The sequence below is a fragment of the Tauraco erythrolophus genome, chromosome 2 (assembly GCF_009769465.1).
Source record: "Tauraco erythrolophus isolate bTauEry1 chromosome 2, bTauEry1.pri, whole genome shotgun sequence".
NCBI lineage: Eukaryota > Metazoa > Chordata > Aves > Musophagiformes > Musophagidae > Tauraco > Tauraco erythrolophus.
Genome location: NC_141466.1, coordinates 69,951,174 through 69,971,535, shown reverse-complemented (window position 1 = coordinate 69,971,535; position 20,362 = coordinate 69,951,174). Strand labels below are relative to the sequence as shown.

The 20,362-nt window shown below is 42.5% G+C and overlaps 1 protein-coding gene across 1 annotated transcript in view; it reads right to left on the bottom strand.

Moving 5' to 3' along the window:
* Positions 1 to 1,523: 1,523 nt before the first annotated feature.
* The window catches only part of PINX1 (PIN2 (TERF1) interacting telomerase inhibitor 1), a 66,208-nt gene continuing 47,369 nt past the window's right edge, over positions 1,524 to 20,362 (bottom strand). The window contains exon 7 of the mRNA XM_086624207.1: positions 1,524 to 3,136. Coding sequence (XP_086480333.1) covers positions 2,531 to 3,136 — 606 coding nt within the window. The 3' untranslated portion in view covers positions 1,524 to 2,530. The remainder of the gene's footprint in view (positions 3,137 to 20,362) is intronic.

Sequence of the window (20,362 nt, the reverse complement as noted above, 5' to 3'; positions counted from 1 at the left end):
GATTTTATTTTTTTTCCCCTACAGCCCATATTTTGCATGTGCTATTTCTCTTTGAATTTGAGGCACGTTAAAATCCCACGTTTCCTGGGATAAAATGAAATTCCCACTTCTTCTTGTACAAATAGAGAATCTTCTATTTGTAGGTGATATTTCAATCCCAGACAGATTTAAATCTTAAGTATACTGTACTTAATTGTACTAACACCATAAATTTAAGGATTTATTTCTGGCTTTATTCTTTCTATAACTAACACTGGAATCTGGCCAAACACTCATAAGAATTAGCACACAGAAACTCCTGCAAGATTAATACAGAGAACAAACAAACAAGCCCAGCAGTATTTGGAGAAGGAAACCCTGTTCCTTGACTAGCACCTTTAAAAACTGAAATCCCAGAGAGACTGTAAAGTTCAGCTGCTTAAGAGTTAAAAAAAAACCCCAAACCCTATTGGAAACAGTCAGGCTTTTGGCTTCTACTAATAAACAAAAATCCGAACTCATGGTGAACAAGAAATTAGAAGGGCTGCTTTGCAGGGGACCCACAAAACTTAGGATGCTTCAGTGTAACATGAAAAAATCACTTTGCTGTTGTTTTCCACTGAGATTATTTTTTTTTCACCCCAAGCATGGAGTTTACTCACAGCTCTGTAGCAACCTCATGGTATTCAGTGGTATTTTGTTTAAGGAAGCCAAGGAACAAGCCCAGCATAGCGGCATCATAATGACTAATATTTGTATAGCACTGAAAAGCAAATGCTACAAGGGTTAAAAACTACTGGCATGCCAGCAGTGAAACACAGAGAAAGGCATCTTGTTCTCCCTTACAATACAGTAAAAGTAAAGTAATTTTGCTGCAACTGAAATGAGAACATCCTGAGGACAAGAAAGGTGCAGTGCAAACCAAGATATCTCAAAAAGGAAGAGTTCAGCTGCAACTAAAACATCTGAAGCCATGTGGACTGTGTGCTGCAGACTAAGTTGCTCCCACTGGACAATAAAGGCAGCTTAAGGAAATTTTTTCATATTAACATCTGCATTTTGACAATGTTTTTTCAAACCACGTTAAGCAACTCAACTGAGCTAAGACAATAAAAAAATGTACCCATTTTATTCAGCAGAGCAGGCCAATGGGATGTTTTAGATTTACACTGATGAAACACAGCCAGGCTCCAAGTCAAATGAACAGCTAATGGGTTTGAATTCTGGATTATGCCATGATAACTGGCTGGCTTTCAGGGTTGTGCTCTCAATTTGCTGTGGCCAAGGCGGTATCAGAACTGAATCAAGGCTGGTGAATGCTTCTTCCCATTCCACCGCTTCACTTCCAAGCTCACCCCTCTTCTGACTGACAGCACTTCGCTGAGCAAGAATGAGATGCCAAAACCCATGCCGAGTGTTTAACACCAACGCTGCTGGTGGTAGTGCTGAGTTCCAGCATTACTTGTTTGCAGGTTTACAAAGAGAAACATTTGTAAATTTGGTTATAAATCTAAATTGTAGATTTTCAATATATAAATGGCAATACTAATGCATTTGACCAGCTATGCTTTTAAAATCCGTATGGTCTCCTGATTTCACCGAACACCTTGCTCCATCCAAGACAACTTTTTGAATTCCACTGAAGGTACCGTGAATGTTGCCTGGGAACCAAAGATTTAGGTATGGTTAACAAAGGCACAGCTCCTTTAGCTTTGTTGCAGTTACAATTGCTTGACAGTAGTTAACTACTGGCTAGGAAACAAAGGGAGGTACTTTTATTTCATTCTTTAGTACTGACACTCAGGTGTAAACCTTTAATTAGACTAAGCATTTTGTGAAGAAACAACAATCATTTTATACGTAAAAGGAGATCAATGAAAAAATTAGACAGGACTGTAAAAATTAATGGAAAAATACATACAGCTTTGCAAAACCCCTCCTGTTTCCAGAAGCAGAGCTGGGCTTCCACAAGTGAAAACAACAGTGGCTTTAATAATCAAGGCAGTGGTAGGGTGACTTGTTTTTCCCCCCCTGGGTTGAGAAAAACACAGTCTGTGTGAAGCAGCAGATAGTAATTCACTGGCTTTCATGGTCTTAACCACAGTAATTAAAATAAAGCCTTATTTTGCTTGCTGTTATCTGACTTGAACGGAGTTGCACCAGAGTGAATCAGGGCTGAAGGCAGCATAGGGTTTGCTGTGTTAAAACAGCTCTTGCCAAGCCACTAAGGTGAACCCTCTGCCACAGAGGAAGAGGCAAAGCCTGTTTTTTATCAAGTTTTGCTTTGCAGACGTGGAAGCCTCAGCTCTACACATGGAGACGTGGAGGCCTCGGCCCTACACATGGAGCACTGAAGCTCATGTTGGCCTGTCACCGTGTTCTCCCTTAAAAGAGCTGAATTTAAACGCAGTCTGTGGTTTCAGTTGGAGGTAGAGCAGTGTGCTCGAGACAAGATTACAATGTGATGCCTGGCTGGTGTCTTTACACACACTTCTCCTCTAACATGCTAAAGTTTAAATCACCTCAGAGTCCCAGCTTGATTTTTCAATGGTTAAATGTGCTTGCAGTGCTTCTTATTCTTTCTCTGCGTTTCTTCGATACATTCATCTGTCTCCTCTTTTTGCCTTTTGTGTTTCTTCTTATGACATTTCTTTTGCTTTGCCTCATAGTCCTTTATGCTGAGATCTTCCCCATCAGATATTCCCATATAAATTTCTCCATTGCCCTTATTTTCATCATAACTAATGTTTTCCCCTTCGTGCTGATCTTTATATTTCCTTTTCTTTTTCCCTGGGTGACATTCATTTAATGGAGCATCCAGTTTCTTTCCATTCAAGCTACCTATCTTACACTGTTTCACTTCTGGTTTCTTGCAATGCTCTGTGCTCTCTGCTTCATCTCTCTTCTGCTTCTTCTTTTTCTTTTTGACTTTGGTTTTCAGTTCTTCTGAAGGCTCCAAAGCTTCGTCAGCTGTTGAGCAGGAATTTTCTGCCTTTGCTTCTGTTTCATTCTGGGATCCCTTCAGTTTTGCCATGCGCTCAGCGAAATATTCCTGTACAGTGAGAACACTCTTCACTGTATTGTAACCGTCCTCAGGCTCAGATAGCCAGTGGTTTCTCTTCTTCTCTTCTTGAGACTCAGGATCGGTGATATCCTCCTGCAGGTGAACAAAGAGGAGCAGGAGCAAGAGTCAGAAATAATGTCTTTAAACATAACGTTATTTTTTTTGAACACTAATAAGAAAAACACTTAAAAACCATAAGATGCTTTGAAAATCAGTTGTAGAAGTATAGACTTGGGCAGAAGTGAGAGGCAGCCCTTAATGCAAAAGACAGCAGAGGTTTAGGGAGAAGAGGTGGCAGTATGGAAAGTAGCAATAAAATACAGAACAAGACAATTCTCTGTTGCTTTGAATTTCTTACTGTTTATCTACTCCTGTGCAACTCATGCACATCATGTATAATACTATCATACTTAGTGTATCACACTCACTGTGCAAAGGCACACGTCTCTCCAAGATATAAAACAACATGAAAAATAACACAGTACAATCTATTAGCCTGTGGCATAAAGGAAATCCCATACCTGGAATACCTCTACAGCCAAGTGCAAGAACTTATGATATACGGAGCAATTCAGCATTGATGCATCTCTTCCATCTTATCTGATCTTTAGAAATGTTTGTTTCGTAGCTGGTTTACTGTCATTGTGTCCCAGATGTTGTTATTTAAACACGCTCCATTTGATCATACGTTATCAGATGGCAAAAACAACATCACAGGTTAGATCTTACAAGGCTTCTGCATACACAAAATAAATAGCTGCTGAACTCTAGCTGCAGGTGAATATCTATAAAGAGTCTAGTATCTAGAAAGTAAATCTAACACAAAAAGCAAAGTATAGCTCTAGAGCTGGATGTTATGTATGGCATGAAGAGAATTGACTCTGAAAAAGCAACAAATGCAACACGATGAAAATACATAACTTGTTAAATTATTTGTGACTTAGAAAATAAACAAGGCAAAAAGACAGCTGAAGTTCAGACTGGTTTACATGGATACTGAAGCACTCAAAAATAACCCTTTGTGGCATATCCTTTTGCTTGGCAAAAGTCACAAATGACTCTTGGGAATTGTCCCAAATTTTTCATTGCTTTTTTTTTTTTTTACTGCAGGTAACCAAGCACACTCCCCCTCGATAGGAAAAGTTGAGCAGGTGAGAATTGTGTAGAATCCTTAACAAGATCTGGCCTATAACATGCTTCTTGAACGAGAGGTAATCCACAGCTATTACAGTCAAATGTGGTGAGTACGACAGATACTTCACTGGTTTTCCATTCATCCATGCAGAGGTAAGTAAGAGCATCCGCTTTACCCATGCATCTTGTATGTGAACTTAAGTGACTATAAAATGCAACCACATGAGAGCAGTGATAATTCACACCCACTTTCACCGGCATAAACTGATACACAGGGCAAAGGTCACCAGCAAACTGAGAGATCTAAAACCACTTATCTCAACGCTCTATAGTTATTGCGTGATGGTGTAATAAGTGATCACAGAATCATAGAATGGTTTGGGTTGGAAGGGACCTTCGAGATATCTAGTTCCAACTCCCCTGCCATGGGCAGGGACACCTTCCACTACACCAGGTTGCTCAAAGCCTTATCAAAGTTGGTCTTGAACACTTCCAGGGATGGGGCAGCCACGTCTCTGGGCAACCTGTGCCAGTGCCTCACCACCTTCAATGTGAAAAATTTCTTCCTTAGATCTCATCTAAATCTCCCTCTTTCAGTTTAAAGCCATTGCCCCTTGTCTAGTCACTACACGCCCTTGTCAAAAGCCCCTCTCCAGCTTTCTTGTAGCCCCTTTAGGCACCGGAAGGCTGCTAGAAGGTCTCCCTGGAGCCTTCTCTTCTCCAGGCTGAACAACCACAATTCTCTCAGCCTGTCTTCATAGCAGAGGTGCTCCAGCCCTCTGATCATCTTTGTGGCCTCCTCTGGACTCACTCCAACAGCTCCAGTGAAGTGATCTGGCACTTTACAGGGCATCATTAAACCTGCTAGCTGAAGTGGGGTTTATTAGGGTTTATGAGTAAGGTTTTGCAGGTCTGACTCTTTATGCATCCGTAACATTTACTCACTTGAGCAGGAATGCAAAAATTTGTGTCATTAGTGATGCATTACGAGTAGTGATTTCCTCATACATCTGCTTTCAAGAGAGCTATTCCAGTGGAACGAAAGTAACGCTACACTTGAGATTCCAGTAATGTTTGTGTGGGCACTTATAAAAATTAGGTACTTTTCTTGTAGGAATCCCTTGTACTGTACCTTTCAGGTAAGTTTACGAAGCAACTGAAACTATTTGACTTCTGGCGAAGAAGTCTGCAAAGAGATCTTGAACCTAGGGGATAAAAAAAGCACGTATCTACACACAACTACACACACAGGTTACGTTTGAAAGCAGAGCCGCAGTGTAAGTTTGACAAGACAGAATCCACAGAATAAACAGATTGAGCTACGTTTGTAGTCGCTCTCTTTTTAATAAGATAGACCTCCCAACCCAAGCAAGCAGCGTTAGTGCGGATCGAAAATAGATGCCCTGCTAAAGCAGAGGTAAAACAGGTCACTTTCTTTTCTTTTTCCTTCTACCCACAGCAGGATTTTGACACCTTGTATTGCAAAATGACAAAGTCTCCCAGGTTTTCTGCCGCAGATGCCAGCCAGAACAGTTTCCCTCCCCAGCCCAATATGTAAAACGTACTTGTGACCAGAACACCAATTACCCCCTGGCCAACCAGGAAAGGATTTTCTCATTCCCTTGGTGACTTCAAGTCCTGACAACTTAATTACTGTAATTGAAGGCAAATATTACTTGAACTCTACACATTTCTTTTATAAAATACATTAGGCATTAAAAAAAAAGTTCCTTTGGTTAAGCTGAGGAGTTCAGGAGGTATGCATGATCCCAGAAAATAAGAACCTTGCTCAGAAACTCCTTTATTGATAAGAATTTTAATAACCACGGGCCACTGAACACAGAACTAACAGGGCATGGAGACAAGCAAAGAGGTGCCAACCCTAGAAAACCTCTCAGTTTAGGAAAAGCTTATGTGAAACCATAAATCACCTAGAAAGGCTGTTAAATGCCAGAAGTGTTCCCCCTCCCATGATGTACCTGTCCTAGTAGCCATGGGAACACCGCTGAACTCTAAACATGAGTTTTCTCTAAGCTCTCGACACGAGACTCACAGTTTATTCTGCTTCAAAGGTTTCAAAGAAAAATCAGATCTACACACTTAAATGTGTACTCTGTTGCCGCAACTTCTAAAAATCAATTTATTTCAGAAGATAAAAGACATAACTACTGTCTATGAACTACTCAGGGATATGGTTTAATGGGGGATTAGGGATGGTTGGACTGGATGATCTCTAAGGTCTTTTCCAACCTAAAAATCTATGAAATCTATGAAAGAAACACTCCTGCTCCACTAATGATCACGTAAAAGGAAAAGAGCAATCGCGCTGTAACTGGTGGGAGGCTGAAGATGGGGCTTTGGAGGAGATACCTGTGTCCACACTGTGAGTTCCAAAATTGTCCATGAAATCAGGCTGAGAAGACGAAGTTAGAAGTTGTTGGGAATACTGACCTCTAGGGAATTGGTAGGATGGTCCCAAGCAAGAGAAAAGAACTGCTTGAAACATGGTGTTTATTAAACGTGGAATGAGTAAAAGGAAACAATAGGAAAATTCAAGGAGAAGCTGGGAAGTGCACAGGAAAAGACGAAGGTCAATTATAGCCAGAAGTCCCCTGTAAATATCATCTGTTTATGTAATTAGTTAAATGTATGGAAAATAATTAGAAGCACATAGAGCACCTTAAGTACCATCATTTTTTTTTCTGCCTGCTTTCTTCACTTGAGACACACAATGCTGATTCAATCATTAAGTTAGTACACTAAGCTTAGAGAGTGAACTCCTGGTTCCCTTGATTCCTGCAGGATCAGGATTGCATCTCTAAGGCACCATACTCTCAGAGCACCTTTCAACCACAGTTATTTAGTGAAGAAAAAAATAGAGGATTATGGTCAATTATACAGAGAAAACAATTCACATCACATCGTGAAAACAATCTGGCAACAGTAGAAGCCCAAAGTGAAAAGTATTTAGGCACCTCATGAAATCAAATGAGTTCAAAACCCAACTATCTTGGGAGATTTAAGACCTTTGGTCAAAGAATTAGGCCAAGTGCAAGGTCCTGCATGTGGGTTGGGGCAATCCCAAGCACAAATACAGGCTGGGAGGAAAATGGATTGAGAGCAGCCCTGAGGAAAAGGACTTGGGGGTGCTGGTGGATGAGAAGCTCAACATGAGCCGGCAATGTGCGCTGGCAGCCCAGAAAGCCAACCGTGTCCTGGGCTGCATCCAAAGCAGCGTGGGCAGCAGGTCGAGGGAGGGGATTCTGTCATCCCTCTGCTCTGCTTTCGTGAGACGCCCCCTGCAGTGCTGCGTTCAGCTCTGGGGTCCCCAACATCAGAAGGACACGGAGCTGTTGGAGCGGGTCCAGAGGAGGCCACAAAGATGATCCGAGGGCTGGAGCACCTCTGCTATGGAGCATGCTGAGAGAGTTGGGGCTGTTCAGCCTGAAGAAGAGAAGGCTCCAGGGAGACCTTCTAGCAGCCTTCCAGTACCTAAAGGGGCTACAGGAAGCCGGAGAGGGACTCTTTACAAGGGCATGTAGTGATAGCACAAGGGGCAATGGCTTTAAACTGAAAGAGGGGAGATTTAGATCAGATATAAGGAGGAAATCATAGAATCATAGAATGGTTAGGGTTGGAAGGGACCTCAAAGATCATCTAGTTCCAATCCCCCTGCCATGGGCAGAGAAATCCTCCACTACACCAGGTTGCCCAAAGCCTCATCTAACCTGGCCTTGAACACTTCCAGGGATGGGGCATCCACAACTTCTCCGGGCAACCTGTTCCAGTGCCTCACCACCCTCAATGTAAAAAATTTCTTCCTTATATCTAATCTAAATCAGCCTGTACTTGTGCTTGGGATTGCCCTGACCCACGCGCAGGACCTTGCACTTGGCCTTGTTGAACTTCATGAGGTTCTCACAGGCCCACCTCTCCAGCCTGTCAAGGTCCCTCTGGATGGCATCCCTTCCCTCCAGCGTGTCCACAACACCACACAACTTGGTGTCATCTGCAAACTTGCTGAGGGTGCACTCGATCCCACTGTCCACGTCTCCAACAAAGATGTTAAATAGCACTGGTCCCAGTACTGACCCCTGAGGAACACCACTCGTCACAGGCCTCCACGTGGACATTGAACCATTGACCACAACTCTTTGAGTGCAATCATCCAGTCAGTTCCTTATCCACTGAGTGGTCCATCCATCAAAACCATGTCTTTCCAGTTTAGAGACAAGGATGTCATGTGGGACAGTATCAAATGCTTTGGATAAGTCCAGGTAGATGATGTCAGTTGCTCTTCCCCTCTCCATCAATGCTGTAACCTCATCATAGAAGGCCACCAAATTAGTCAGGCAGGATTTGCCCTTAGTGAAGCCACGTTGGCTGTCACCAATCACCTCCTTATTTTCTGTATGCCTTAGCATAGTCGCCAGGAGGATCTGCTCCATGATCTTGCCGGGCACAGAGGTGAGACTGACTGGCCTGTAGTTCCCCCGGTCTTCTTTTTTCCCCTTTTTAAAGATGGGGGCTATGTTTCCCCTTTTCCAGTCATTGGGAACTTCACCAGATTGCCACGACTTCTGAAATATGATGGATAGTGGCTCAGCAACTTCATCCGCCAGTTCCCTCAGGACCCACGGATGCACCTCGTCTGGTCCCATGGACTTGTCCACCTTCAGGTTCTTAAGATGGTCACAGTCCCGAGACCTCAATTTTTCACATTGAGGGTGGTGAGGCACTGGAACAGGTTGCCCGGAGAAGTTGTGGCTGCCCCATCCCTGAAAGTGTTCAAGGCCAGGTTGGATGAGGCTTTGGGCAACCTGGTGTAGTGGAGGTTGTCCCTGCCCATGGCAGGGAGTTTGGAACTAGATGATCTGTGAGGTCCCTTTCAACCCAAAGCATTCTATGATTCTATGAATTAAAATCCAAAAAGAAAAACTGCATCTGCATGTTACCCTGGCAGGAAAAACGAGATATAACTAATCAGCAAAGACAAAGGTGCCAGTACACAGGGAACAGCAGTAGATTGCAGCTTGGATTAATTCAATGAAGTTTCCCTCCTTTTCAGACTGCAAGTGTTTCTCTCTTAGCACTTAGAAGAATCAAAAAATCTACTATACAGTCTCAGACCTGCCACATATGAACTACAAATACTTAAGTAATTTCACATGCCTTTGCTTCCTCATTTGCAAATGAGGGAGTACCAATTTATAAGCAATTTTGTTAGCTCAAATCCACAAAAATGACACAAAAGGAAAAAAGTACAGATGGGGTGAGCATAAAGGCAGAATAAAGCTAAACTGTAATTTTGGTAGATTCCTACTTGAATTACAGAAAAGGGGGCAGATGAAGTAAACAGAGGCTAAACCTCTAGCCTGAGTTACAAGGCACAAGTTACACGGATCATCCATAGCTTTAAAATGAAACAACCTCTTTCTGCAGTCTGGCTGTTCCACAGTGATTAGCTACTTTCTTGTTAAGAAACCATAAAAATAAGATTAATATAATCCGGTTCTGTTTCTGCTACTTCAGATCCTCACTCCAGAGGTGCGTTGGTATGCCTCTCATGAAGTATATAAAACTTGACAGGCAAGAACTGAGGGCATCCCTGTATCTTTCTAACCCAGGTCTAGCTGTAACAGAGAGAAGCACAGCAGATTACTCATGGAGAGTCACTCTGGAGCTTTGCAGACAAGGATGACAGAGTCTTGCTTTAAGGAGCTGACAACTTAAAGTTAAGTATGAGCATAAACATTTGGATTGGGATCTAACAGGCAAGAGAGTGAACAAAGACTTGTAGCATGATGATTTTAAGCAGGATTAAAATAAATACATGCATAAATAAGGCCACGTACCATCAGTCCTGAAGTCAGTTCTGGCATAAGAACAGGTACCCAGGAGGCTCTTATGTTTTCAATTTACCTGATTAAGATTGGTATACTGCAGACAGCATCTTATGACGAACTAATGGTAACAGACTTCCAATACAGAAAGGGCTGATGCAAAGAGAAAAAAGGGACAATTTTTCCTGTGCTTATGAGGAAGAGGACAAGCAGCAGCAGATGTAAATTACCAACATGAAACTTTGCTAGTAGGAGAAATCTATCAGTACATATGTGAAGCCTCAATAACCACTGGGATGCTCAACCACTGAAAGCAACTCAGACAACTACCAGGAAAGTGTTAGGTAGAGTTAATCCTTGCTTGGAATGGAAAATGGAAGACCTGGAGCCTAGAAGCATCTTCCAGACTTTAAAAACTTAAACAGATACAATTTGACCTCCTGTTAATAAAAGATGGTTTAATGAAAGAGATGAAAAGCAGAAACACTAAGCCTGGAAATAAATGGTATAAATTTAGGTCCCCTGCATTTTCCTTCTTTTGTTGACTCTAGTATTCTAATCGCCACCATACCTCACATAACCATAGTAAGGTTTAATTTTAGTACTATTTATACTGAGTGCCAGTATAGCAAGGAATCCACTTATGGAAAATGGAATGAAAATCCTCAATGTCTAATACCTGGTTGGGCTGTATGACTTGATAGTACTTTTTAAAAGGCTAAGTTCCAATTACCATAGAGAAGTACCTTCCTGTTTGACTCCATTAAAATAAATTCTGTGCTAGAATACATTGAAAAATCAGCTGCTGTCTTGCAGTTGGATATTAACTACTACATTCCACATGAACTATCAGCTCTGCCTCTCACCCAGCAAGGACAAGGAGAGAGGTTAGGAGGTAACTAATGGAAAGGGGACAAGGAAAAAAAAAAACTTTTAAAAAAATCCAACCGTTTTCTCCATGTAATTATGAAGATCCATTTTTGCTACAACTGCCTCCACCTGCAACTACAAAGGAAAAAGCAGTCAGACTGCTCCTCTTGTAATTAAAAATGCTAAGGAATTTTATTATAGTGAATCTCTGCTTAGAGTAATTTTGGGGTTATCCACAGAATGGTTGATTGGAAGTGACCTCCGAAGGTCCCAAGTCCAGCCTCCAGCCTGGAGCAGGACCACTGCCAATGCCAGGCCAGGTCAGCCTTTTCTAGTGGAGTCATGGAAACCTCCAAGGACAGAGGTTCCACAGTCTTTCTGGATACCTGTTCCGATGCGGCACCATATACTAGTGAGCAGGTTTTATTACCACATAACAGCAACTGTTTCATTCTGCTGCATAAATCTATAGGTGCTTGGCTTTCAAGTACATTTACATTGTATCTGCTGACTCCATTTTTTATTTTAGTTTTAAATTCTGCAGTGACGTGTTTCTATTAAAACTGCATTCAAATTCTCCCAGGCTGTCTTGTAATTCTATTTTATATTTTTGCCAAAAGCTCATCCCTCAGCAAGTGGCCAATTTTAGCATTTTCATTTATTCTTATAATTCAAACATTACTACTGCTAAAATAGAAAGCCACCATCTCGCCTGCTGAATGCAATCTCTAGGTATCCAAAATGCCATTTACTTGTCATATAAACAATAGATTTTTACTGTCGTACGACGTATTGGGTCCCAGCCTGTTTCCATCAATGAAACAGGAGCCGCACAATAAGCTGTAACACTCAGCCCGGTTTTGCCTTCAGCCTGAAAATAACAGCGTAACAGGAAGCAACAGGGTTGCAAAAGTGCAACGGATTACATTTTGGCCAGAGACTTGATTACAATGATAGTCATGGGGATTCATTCCAGCTGTCATTATCAGATCCTGGTCAGTCCTACAGTACTACTAACAGTTACACTACCAGCAGTTACAACACCTGTATTTCTAATGTCAGCTTGGGAACCCTGAGACAGAGGGTCGCGCAGAGCACACAAACTTCCTCCTACTGTTCTTACACTTTTCAGGAAAAAAAAAGCATTCGTTTACGTTTTAGCAAACAAAGGCAGCAAGTAATATCCACAAGCAGAAGGCAGCCTGTGAAAGGCTAAGGGAGAATACATATAGTGAGATACAAGAGGTACGGAAGACTGAAGGCATCTAGGGAAAGAGTTAAAAAATCAGCAGACTACAGAGAAGAAAAAAAATCCTTTTCATATCTTGAAAGAGAGACACTTAGATATCCTTGTGACATCTCATTTCACTCTAGCTACACTGCTGAGGCCAGCAAAACCTCTCTTCCTTTGCATTTCCTTGAAAATTACATCTGTGCATTAGACTGAATATAAACAAAACTAAAGGAAGAGATTTCCCCTAGGATCTCTCTATTGGCACGATACAGAGATCCAAACATAGTGACTTCATCTTCCCAGAAGCACCTAAATCAATTCTAACCATTCTGTTCTCACCTTGAATAACAGAGGAAGTATGGTCCGGCAAAACGAGCACAGGACTGGGAAGGTCACATTTCCCAAGTTCTCTTCCTAGCTACAGAACAGAGCTGGTGGGAAACGCTGGAGAAGTTATTCCCTCCAGCTCTGGCACAGGCTACCAAAGCACAAAACATGCCTTATCAACGATACGAAACTCGAGGCAGAGCTAAGAGTTTCATTAAGTGTTTGTAAAGTGCTTTGAGATCCTTTGGAGAGGCATCATGGATGTGGAAGGCCCTACGCAAGCACTGAAATAACCCCCCTTTCCACCCACCTGACACTGCCACGTGGCTACAACACTTAGCAGTGATCAGACGCATCGCAATTTTTATCTGTTCTGTGATATACCCATATATAATCAAACCATCAAGAGACTCTCAAATATATTATTTTAAAGGAGGGGGCAGGATTATAGTCAAATCAGTGCAGACTGTTTTTTTCATCCTGTATCCATACTCTAAATGCCAATGCCTCTGAATGTCTAGGACAGTCATTCCAGTACCATAGATATTATCCATGTGGCAGTAGTACTGTAAGGCACACTCAGAAGTAATCCAAGTCTTCTTCACATAGTAGTTTACTACTGTCATGTCATTCCTTGGGCACTTTTCATTATCCCTTTGTGATGGGTGTGCAATAGGCAGCTGCTGTTAATCCTTTCTAATCAGGACTCAGAAGACAACCCCTTGTTGATTGTTGAGTTCTGGCATTTTTCCTATACCCCACAGATACAGAGGAAAAACTTTAAATTGAAAGAGGATAGATTTCGATTAGATATACTGAAGAAATTTTTTACATTGAGGGCGATGAGGCACTGGAACAGGTTGCCCAGAGGAGTTGTGGCTGCCCCATCCCTGGAAGTGTTCAAGGCCAGGTTGGATGAGGCTTTGAGCAACCTGGTGTAGTGGAGGGTGTCCCTACCCATGGCAAGGACGTTGAAACTAGATGGTCTTTGAGGTCCCTTCCAACCCAAACCATTCTATGATTCTATGAAACTGAATGGATTATATGAGAAGTAACAAGTAGGCTTGGCCAGCCAAACTGTGAGTACAAGCAAAGGTATTAACAAAGGCTGTGGAGATTTAAGATGCCAAGATAAGCCACTGAGAGAAAGGATGCAATAAAAATCATTGGAAGTACCCACAGGAGAGAAAGGAGTTCTGGTAGGAATTCTAAAAGCAAGCACAGTCAGCATCACAGCTTGGCTTCTGGTGGAGGAAACTACACGTACTTTGAAATCTGAAAATGACACCTGCCTATGTAAAACCTCACTTCTATCTCTTTTCTAATAATAAATGTAGAAAGGCATATCTGTGTATAAATAAAGTGCTTCTAGGACCATTTGAAACAGATAATGTAAATGGCCAAACCTTCACTCCCTTCCCCTTCCCCTTAGAAAATGCTCCTCAAAAGGAAAATACACACTTGAAACTCTTCCGCTTCTTTGCTCTGAGAGGGCAATACGCTAGAGAGCTGATCCAGGGACGAAAATCAAGTCAGACCTCTGTGCAAGGGTACAGACATTTCCTGTTTTTCAGCACCAGCAGTGGCTGAGGAGCTGCTGAGAAATACCTTGTGTCACTTTTTAGTCACTTATTTGTTAAGTGTGCCTTCATCACCGCTTGGTTCCTTTTCTCTAAGCAGGTGTGAAGAAGTGTTCGCAGCACAGGAAAATGAATCAGAACATTACAATTTAGAGCAGCACAGACCATAAATATCAGCAGAGCGCTCCTGCCTGAAAGCGTGCAGGCTAAAAGAGAGATGCAGAAAAACAAGACAAACAGCAAGAATGAGAACTGAAATCTGAAATGCAACTGCACGAATGCGTATGCACGTTTTTTTCTTCTCTCCCATCTATAAGGGTCTGAGAAAAGAGCTTGTCCAAGAAAAGGGTTTTATTTTTCAAAGAGTATCACTCATGCAGTGTACCTATAGTTCATGTGGATCTTATTCTGTTTTCAAGAATTTACACTGCACAGCCCTGCAACTACAAGTGAGCCAGGTACAATCTCCCCGCAACCTTCTTTCATAAATTTCTGCATTTTTTCTTCCTCGCTGCCTTCAGTTTTGGTGCTTCCTTGCACAACTATTCTGACAAGTCAACTCCTCAGATCAATTCAAATCAGCACTCATCCTCTCCCCTCACCAACCAACCCAACTCTTTTACACTATGCTTCGTAACGCTGCTCTGTTTTCAAACACAGCCGTAAGTGTTTAACTAACCATATTGCCCACGTCCTACCTTACCCTTTTACTGTCTGGTATGTGTAACATCCTGCTCTTGTTCTGTCCATCATTTTATTGTAAGCTCTCTGGGGAAGCAATTAGCCCACATGTGAGCACTATATAACATAATTAACAAATAATAACCACTGAGAAATGTAGGCCAAAAAAGCAAAGTTATCAGAGCAACATTTCTGCAGAGACTTGTATTGTTCCGTACTCGTTTGCAGTGTTAGCTTCCAAGTTCCTGGAGGCACATATTATACTCCAAGCAGCATAAAAGCAAAGGTGAACACTGTGCTTTAAAGAAGACATAAGATGTTCTGACTTTATTTAGATTTACAGGCTTTGCTATTCTTCCACATTCATTAGCATTACCAGTAGTAAGTATTTACACAGCACACTACAGTTAATAAATTTCAGAATTTGAGGTGAAAGGCTTGTAAATTGCTTCTAAATTAACTTTGGCAACAAGAGTATCAAAGGAAGGAAAGACAGGATGACTGTAACCGCGAGCAAGACGCAACACAAACTTTGTGACATCATTTAGTACAGAAAAACTGCTTGAGGAGGCAAGGACAGCACCTCTGTTATTGGGGATTTATTCCCACACTCCACAACAGCTAGTAGAGAATCACAGCAATTGTTGCTGTCCTAACAGGGAAAGCCTAAAAAGTCCCTCTTATTTCAGTAGGAAACAAAGTATTTTCCATTCCTGAGGCTTCCTACTCTAGAACAGGTATTTCAGCCTCTTGCACACTTGCTAGAAAGTGTAAAGAGCCCTGGGTATTCCTTCAATGCTGCTTCTGTCCCCTTGATACTGAAAAATAAATCTGGCTATTAGGTGCCAAAGCAATTAGACAAAGGTTTCTAATAAGCCTGAAGTAGACTTCCCACTTCATGAGCTAAGGAAGCATAAAGAAGGATGAAAGAAGATAAGGAGAAAGGATCACTTTGAAGTGGTTATTGAGATAAAGAAAGATGGCACTTGGGATATAGAGAGGAGGAATAATGTTCAGGAAAGAAGAGGGAGAAAGTATGTGATTACATCTCCACATTTCTTATCCTTGAGTACATTACCAACAGTGACCGTACTCTGAAATACTGATTTAAGATCCAGCAACAGCTGATCTTGTCTTGAAACACCAAATTAAGGCAGTCTCCACTGAGAACATGACAGTGAACAGAACATTTCAGCCACAAAGCAGGTGGAAAACTTGTCATCAAGCAGTTGGCACTACTTTATGGGTAATCCCTGGTGACTACAAGTGCCAGCAGGACCTATGCAGCCTTGTAGCCTGAGCAACACAGAGCACATATGCTGTGACCTGTAACAAAGATGCTGGCTTTTCAGGGGCAGTTTGTGAAATCTGCCGTCTTTAGCAGAACTTCGGCTCTATCAACCTGCAAAACAACTCATCTGTTTTAACCTACGTAAGTCATTTGAGGAGAGAATAGCTTAGATCAGCATGTACAGTATCTACATTACCAAGGCCTGCTTCAAAGCCAAAGAAAATCTTAACTATCCAAGTGAAGAAGACAGGTCTTGTGCTTCAAAACTGATAGATAATCATATGACGTTGAGACAGTTTGCATCCTCACAGTCAAGGTCTTATCTCAGCTCTTCTGCTCATAGGCAATCCAGTTCTGATCTCCCAAGCGCTAAAGGTGAAAACATTTAGTTTATTTGTGTTTCACATCCATACCTGTCCAGACTGCTCTTGGGTTTACATTATTTTCCTTCCCTGGGAGTAAAGAGACTCTTTCCACCTTCAAATCCCTACTCAGACTTCATTTTCTTCGGCTTGCTTTCCATGGCTGACTCTTGAATTTCTGCTCTGCTTTTCTTGCCTCTCTTCAATTTCTGCACCTTGCAAACCATAGCCTTCATCTCACACCCTTCTTTGCTGCTTCCCTTCCTCCTCCTTTTCTTTTTTTTTTTTTTTTTTTTTTTTTGGTTACGGTTGCTTCTGTAATTTTGACTTTTGACCTGGGTGAGTTTTAAAGACACGTCTTTCATTATGCTAAGTATTAGCTTTATGGTACTGCATAAAGATTTAGTAGTAATGTGAAAAAGGACAATGAGAAAATCCCTGTGCCTCTAATTCCAAATAGATTTCCTAGGATTTTATTATTAACACTTTATGTAATGCCCTGAGGGGACTGAAGTGCTCTATGGTTGCCCAGTGAACCACACAAAACACATAACATGTGCCTCAAGGGACTTGCAGGTTAAAGCTATGAGGGGGTACAAAACAATACAAATAATTGCCAGGTAGGCAATCCCGCAGGCAGTGCATGCGTGTTCCAAGCCGGAACGTCTCCTGGCACAGGAGCTTTGAAAAAGGAGTGAGAATGGGATGCTTACCACAGCTTAACAGCAAACTGCTCCAGGAATAAGCAACAAAATGAAGAGAAGACTCAGGAGGAAATGTCAGATTAAAGGAAAGACCAATTTGTTTCCAATGTTTCATTTGCTCCTAATACTCCAATGTCTACAGCTAGGCAAAGGCAAACAGCATTAAGCCAGAGCTGCTCTCTCCAGTCCCTCAGCCAAGTCGTGGGAAGCTGTTCTCTGGAGAGGGAAGTGGTGTTGGTTGGGGTCTCAAATCCTTAGTGGAAGGCTTGCAGGAGTTCACCTAGATCTCCTGAGTGTACAGAAAGACAGAGAAAATAGATGCCAGACAGCACAGAAATTCTTGCTTTATGTTAAGCACTAAAAGGGTGTAGAAAAAAGAGGGAAAAAGACCCTTGCCCAACAGACCTGAGTGGCCTGGCATTTCGCAAGAGTGCAGAAGCCCATGGCAGGGAGGTTGAAACTAGATGATCTTTATGGTCCCTTCCAACCCAAACTGTTTTACGATTTTGACTACCCCCAATTAGACTTTAACAATCCATCCTTAAAAGATGCTTTCTACTTTTGCTTTACCTTCTTTCAGTCAATCTTCCTACTATCCTGCTCTCCTTTCATAGAATCATAGAATGGTTAGGGCTGGAAGGGACCTTCAAAGGTCATCTAGTCCAACCCCCCTGCAAGGAACAGGGATATCTCCAACTAGATCAGGTTGCTCAGGGCCTTGTCCAACCTGGCCTTGAACGTCTCCAGGGATGGAGCATCCACCACCTCTCTGGGCAACCTGTTCCAGTGTTCTACAACTCTCATGGTAAAAAATTTTTTCCTAATATCCAACCTGAATCTACCTCCCTCTATTTTAAAACCATTACCCCTTGTCCTATCACAACTGGCCCTCCTGAACAGCCTCTCCCCATCTTTCTTGTAGGCCCCCTTGAGGTACTGGAAGACTGCTATAAGGTCACCCCGGAGCCTCCTCTTCTCCAGGCTGAACAGCCCCAACTCTTTCAGCCTGTCCTCATAGGAAAGGTGTTCCAGCCCTCTTATCATCTTCGTGGCCCTCCTCTGGACCCTCTCCAACTGGTCCATGTCCTTCTTATGTTGGGGACTCCAGAACCGGACGCAATACTCCAAGTGAGGTCTCACAAGGGCAGAGTAGAGGGAGAGAATCACCTCCCTCGACCTGCTGGCCACACTCCTCTTGATGCAGCCCAGGACGCGGTTGGCCTTCTGGGCCGCAAGAGCACATTGCTGGCTCATATTGAGCTTCTCGTCCACCAGCACTCCCAAGTCCTTCTCTTCAGGGCTGCTCTCGATCCATTCTCCGCCCAGTCTGTATTTGTGCCTGGGATTGCCACGACCCAGATGTAGGACCTTGCACTTGGCCTGGTTAAACTTCATGAGGTTGACACGGGCCCACCTCTCCAGCCTGTCGAGGTCCCTCTGGATGGCATCCCTCTCTTCCAGCGTGTCGACGGCACCACACAGCTTGGTGTCATCGGCGAACTTGCTGAGGGTGCAAGGTCATCCCTCTGCTAATCCCTCCTGCTACCTGCAGACGCTGGGTGGTCCCTCCATCCTGAGTGGAGCTCCACCAAGTCAGCCAGTCCCAAATCTCGGCAGTGACTCAGCAACGCCAGCTCAGTTTTATGTCTTCCCTTCATTACCCCACACTTATTGCCGTAACAAAAGCAGAGGGGTGGAGCCACGGAGTTTTTAAAGAAGTCATTCCAAGCACAGATGAAGGTCACGGCCTGCTCCAAGGTGCGAGCTAGGTTTTTCATTTAAAAAAGGATAGTTCTACTAACTCTAAGCAATGCAACTTGGCTTCCTGTGGCTTTGCATCTTGTGCTTGGATGACCCCCTATCTAATGAAGTGCAAGTTCTGATAGAAGCTGTTCCTGTGGTTACAGCACTCATAACGGCCTTCCTCTGTGTAGACTCTCTGATGTCTAATAATACAGTTGAACCCAGCAGGGAAAACAACTTGTCCTTCCTCTTTATGTGACCATTTATTTTCACAAAATGTAGGAACCTAATATTTGTAAGGCTGCTGTCTATGTAATGTGGTTGAAATCGGCGAGAGAGGACGGAAGAGACAAACAGAATAAACACATATGCTTAATTGACCTGGAAACCAGGCTAAAAATGAGGTAGCACCTTGAGCAGCTGAAATGATAGCAAACGAAATTCAGCGTTGATAAATATAAAGTAATGCACTCAGGTGAAAGATAACATAACATTATGTAGTATAAAAATTAGGAAGTCAGGACATATTTCAGCAGTCCACGCAGCCTGCTACTGACAGTTTCGCATGTCTCAAATGTGGTATACATTAGTAGTTGGACAACTTTAAAAGCAGCATACCACACAGACAGAAGTTAAAAAGAAAATCCATCTACCGCCCATTAAATAGGTCCAAAGTCCCCAACGGTAAAGTGTGCCAGCACTGCTCACCATTAATGCACATTCATATTACCTTTAAACTGGTTTCTCAAACATATCTCCTTCATTAGAACATGGTTTGTGCTAAAAGGCAGGTGTTGATTTAAGATGGAAGTGAGGCTCAATGAGAAATAGGAAAACAATAACGACAGCATAAATCACGACTAAAGACAACTTAGAGTAACTGGCTGATTTTGTGTTGAAGCAGATGAGAAGCAATCACAGAGTCTGTTCCACCACCTCTGCTGCAGAGGAAATAACCTCTGGAAAAGGGGCAATAACATACAAGTGGAAGTGGCGAGGGTAAGGTGCAGATGGCAACCATTAACGTGACTATTTTTGCAGCCATCGACACTTCTCGAAGAAAAAAAGAATCCATGCTAAGTCATAGGTGGTAAGAAGCCAACACATCACTACAGAGGAGGAATTGTTCAAGTATTATTCTGGATATGAGCATTGCAAATGCAGGCACTAACACCCATGTTACAACCTGTTATCAACCGCAGTGTGTTGAAGGGATTAAAAGCTAATGTCGCACCACCGCTCCTCTTAAAATCCTGTGCCAGGCCAGGGTCTTCCAATTTCTCAGCTTAAACATCCATACAGTTGCAACATCAGACCAACTTTGTTTGTTCCTAATGAAAGAGGTGATTCACTTCCTTTCAAGGAGCTACACTGTAAAATGTTGATTAAAGCACGAACTGGCCCCAAAATTTAAAGCAGAGTAAAAAAGAATACCAAGTGAGGTGTAAAAGAAGATGGGAGTCGAGGGGAAAATCAAAGCAGAAAATTCACCAGGAGGCAGAGATTTTATCAAAGCGATTGGTTCATTAGGCAGCAAATTTGACTGTGCA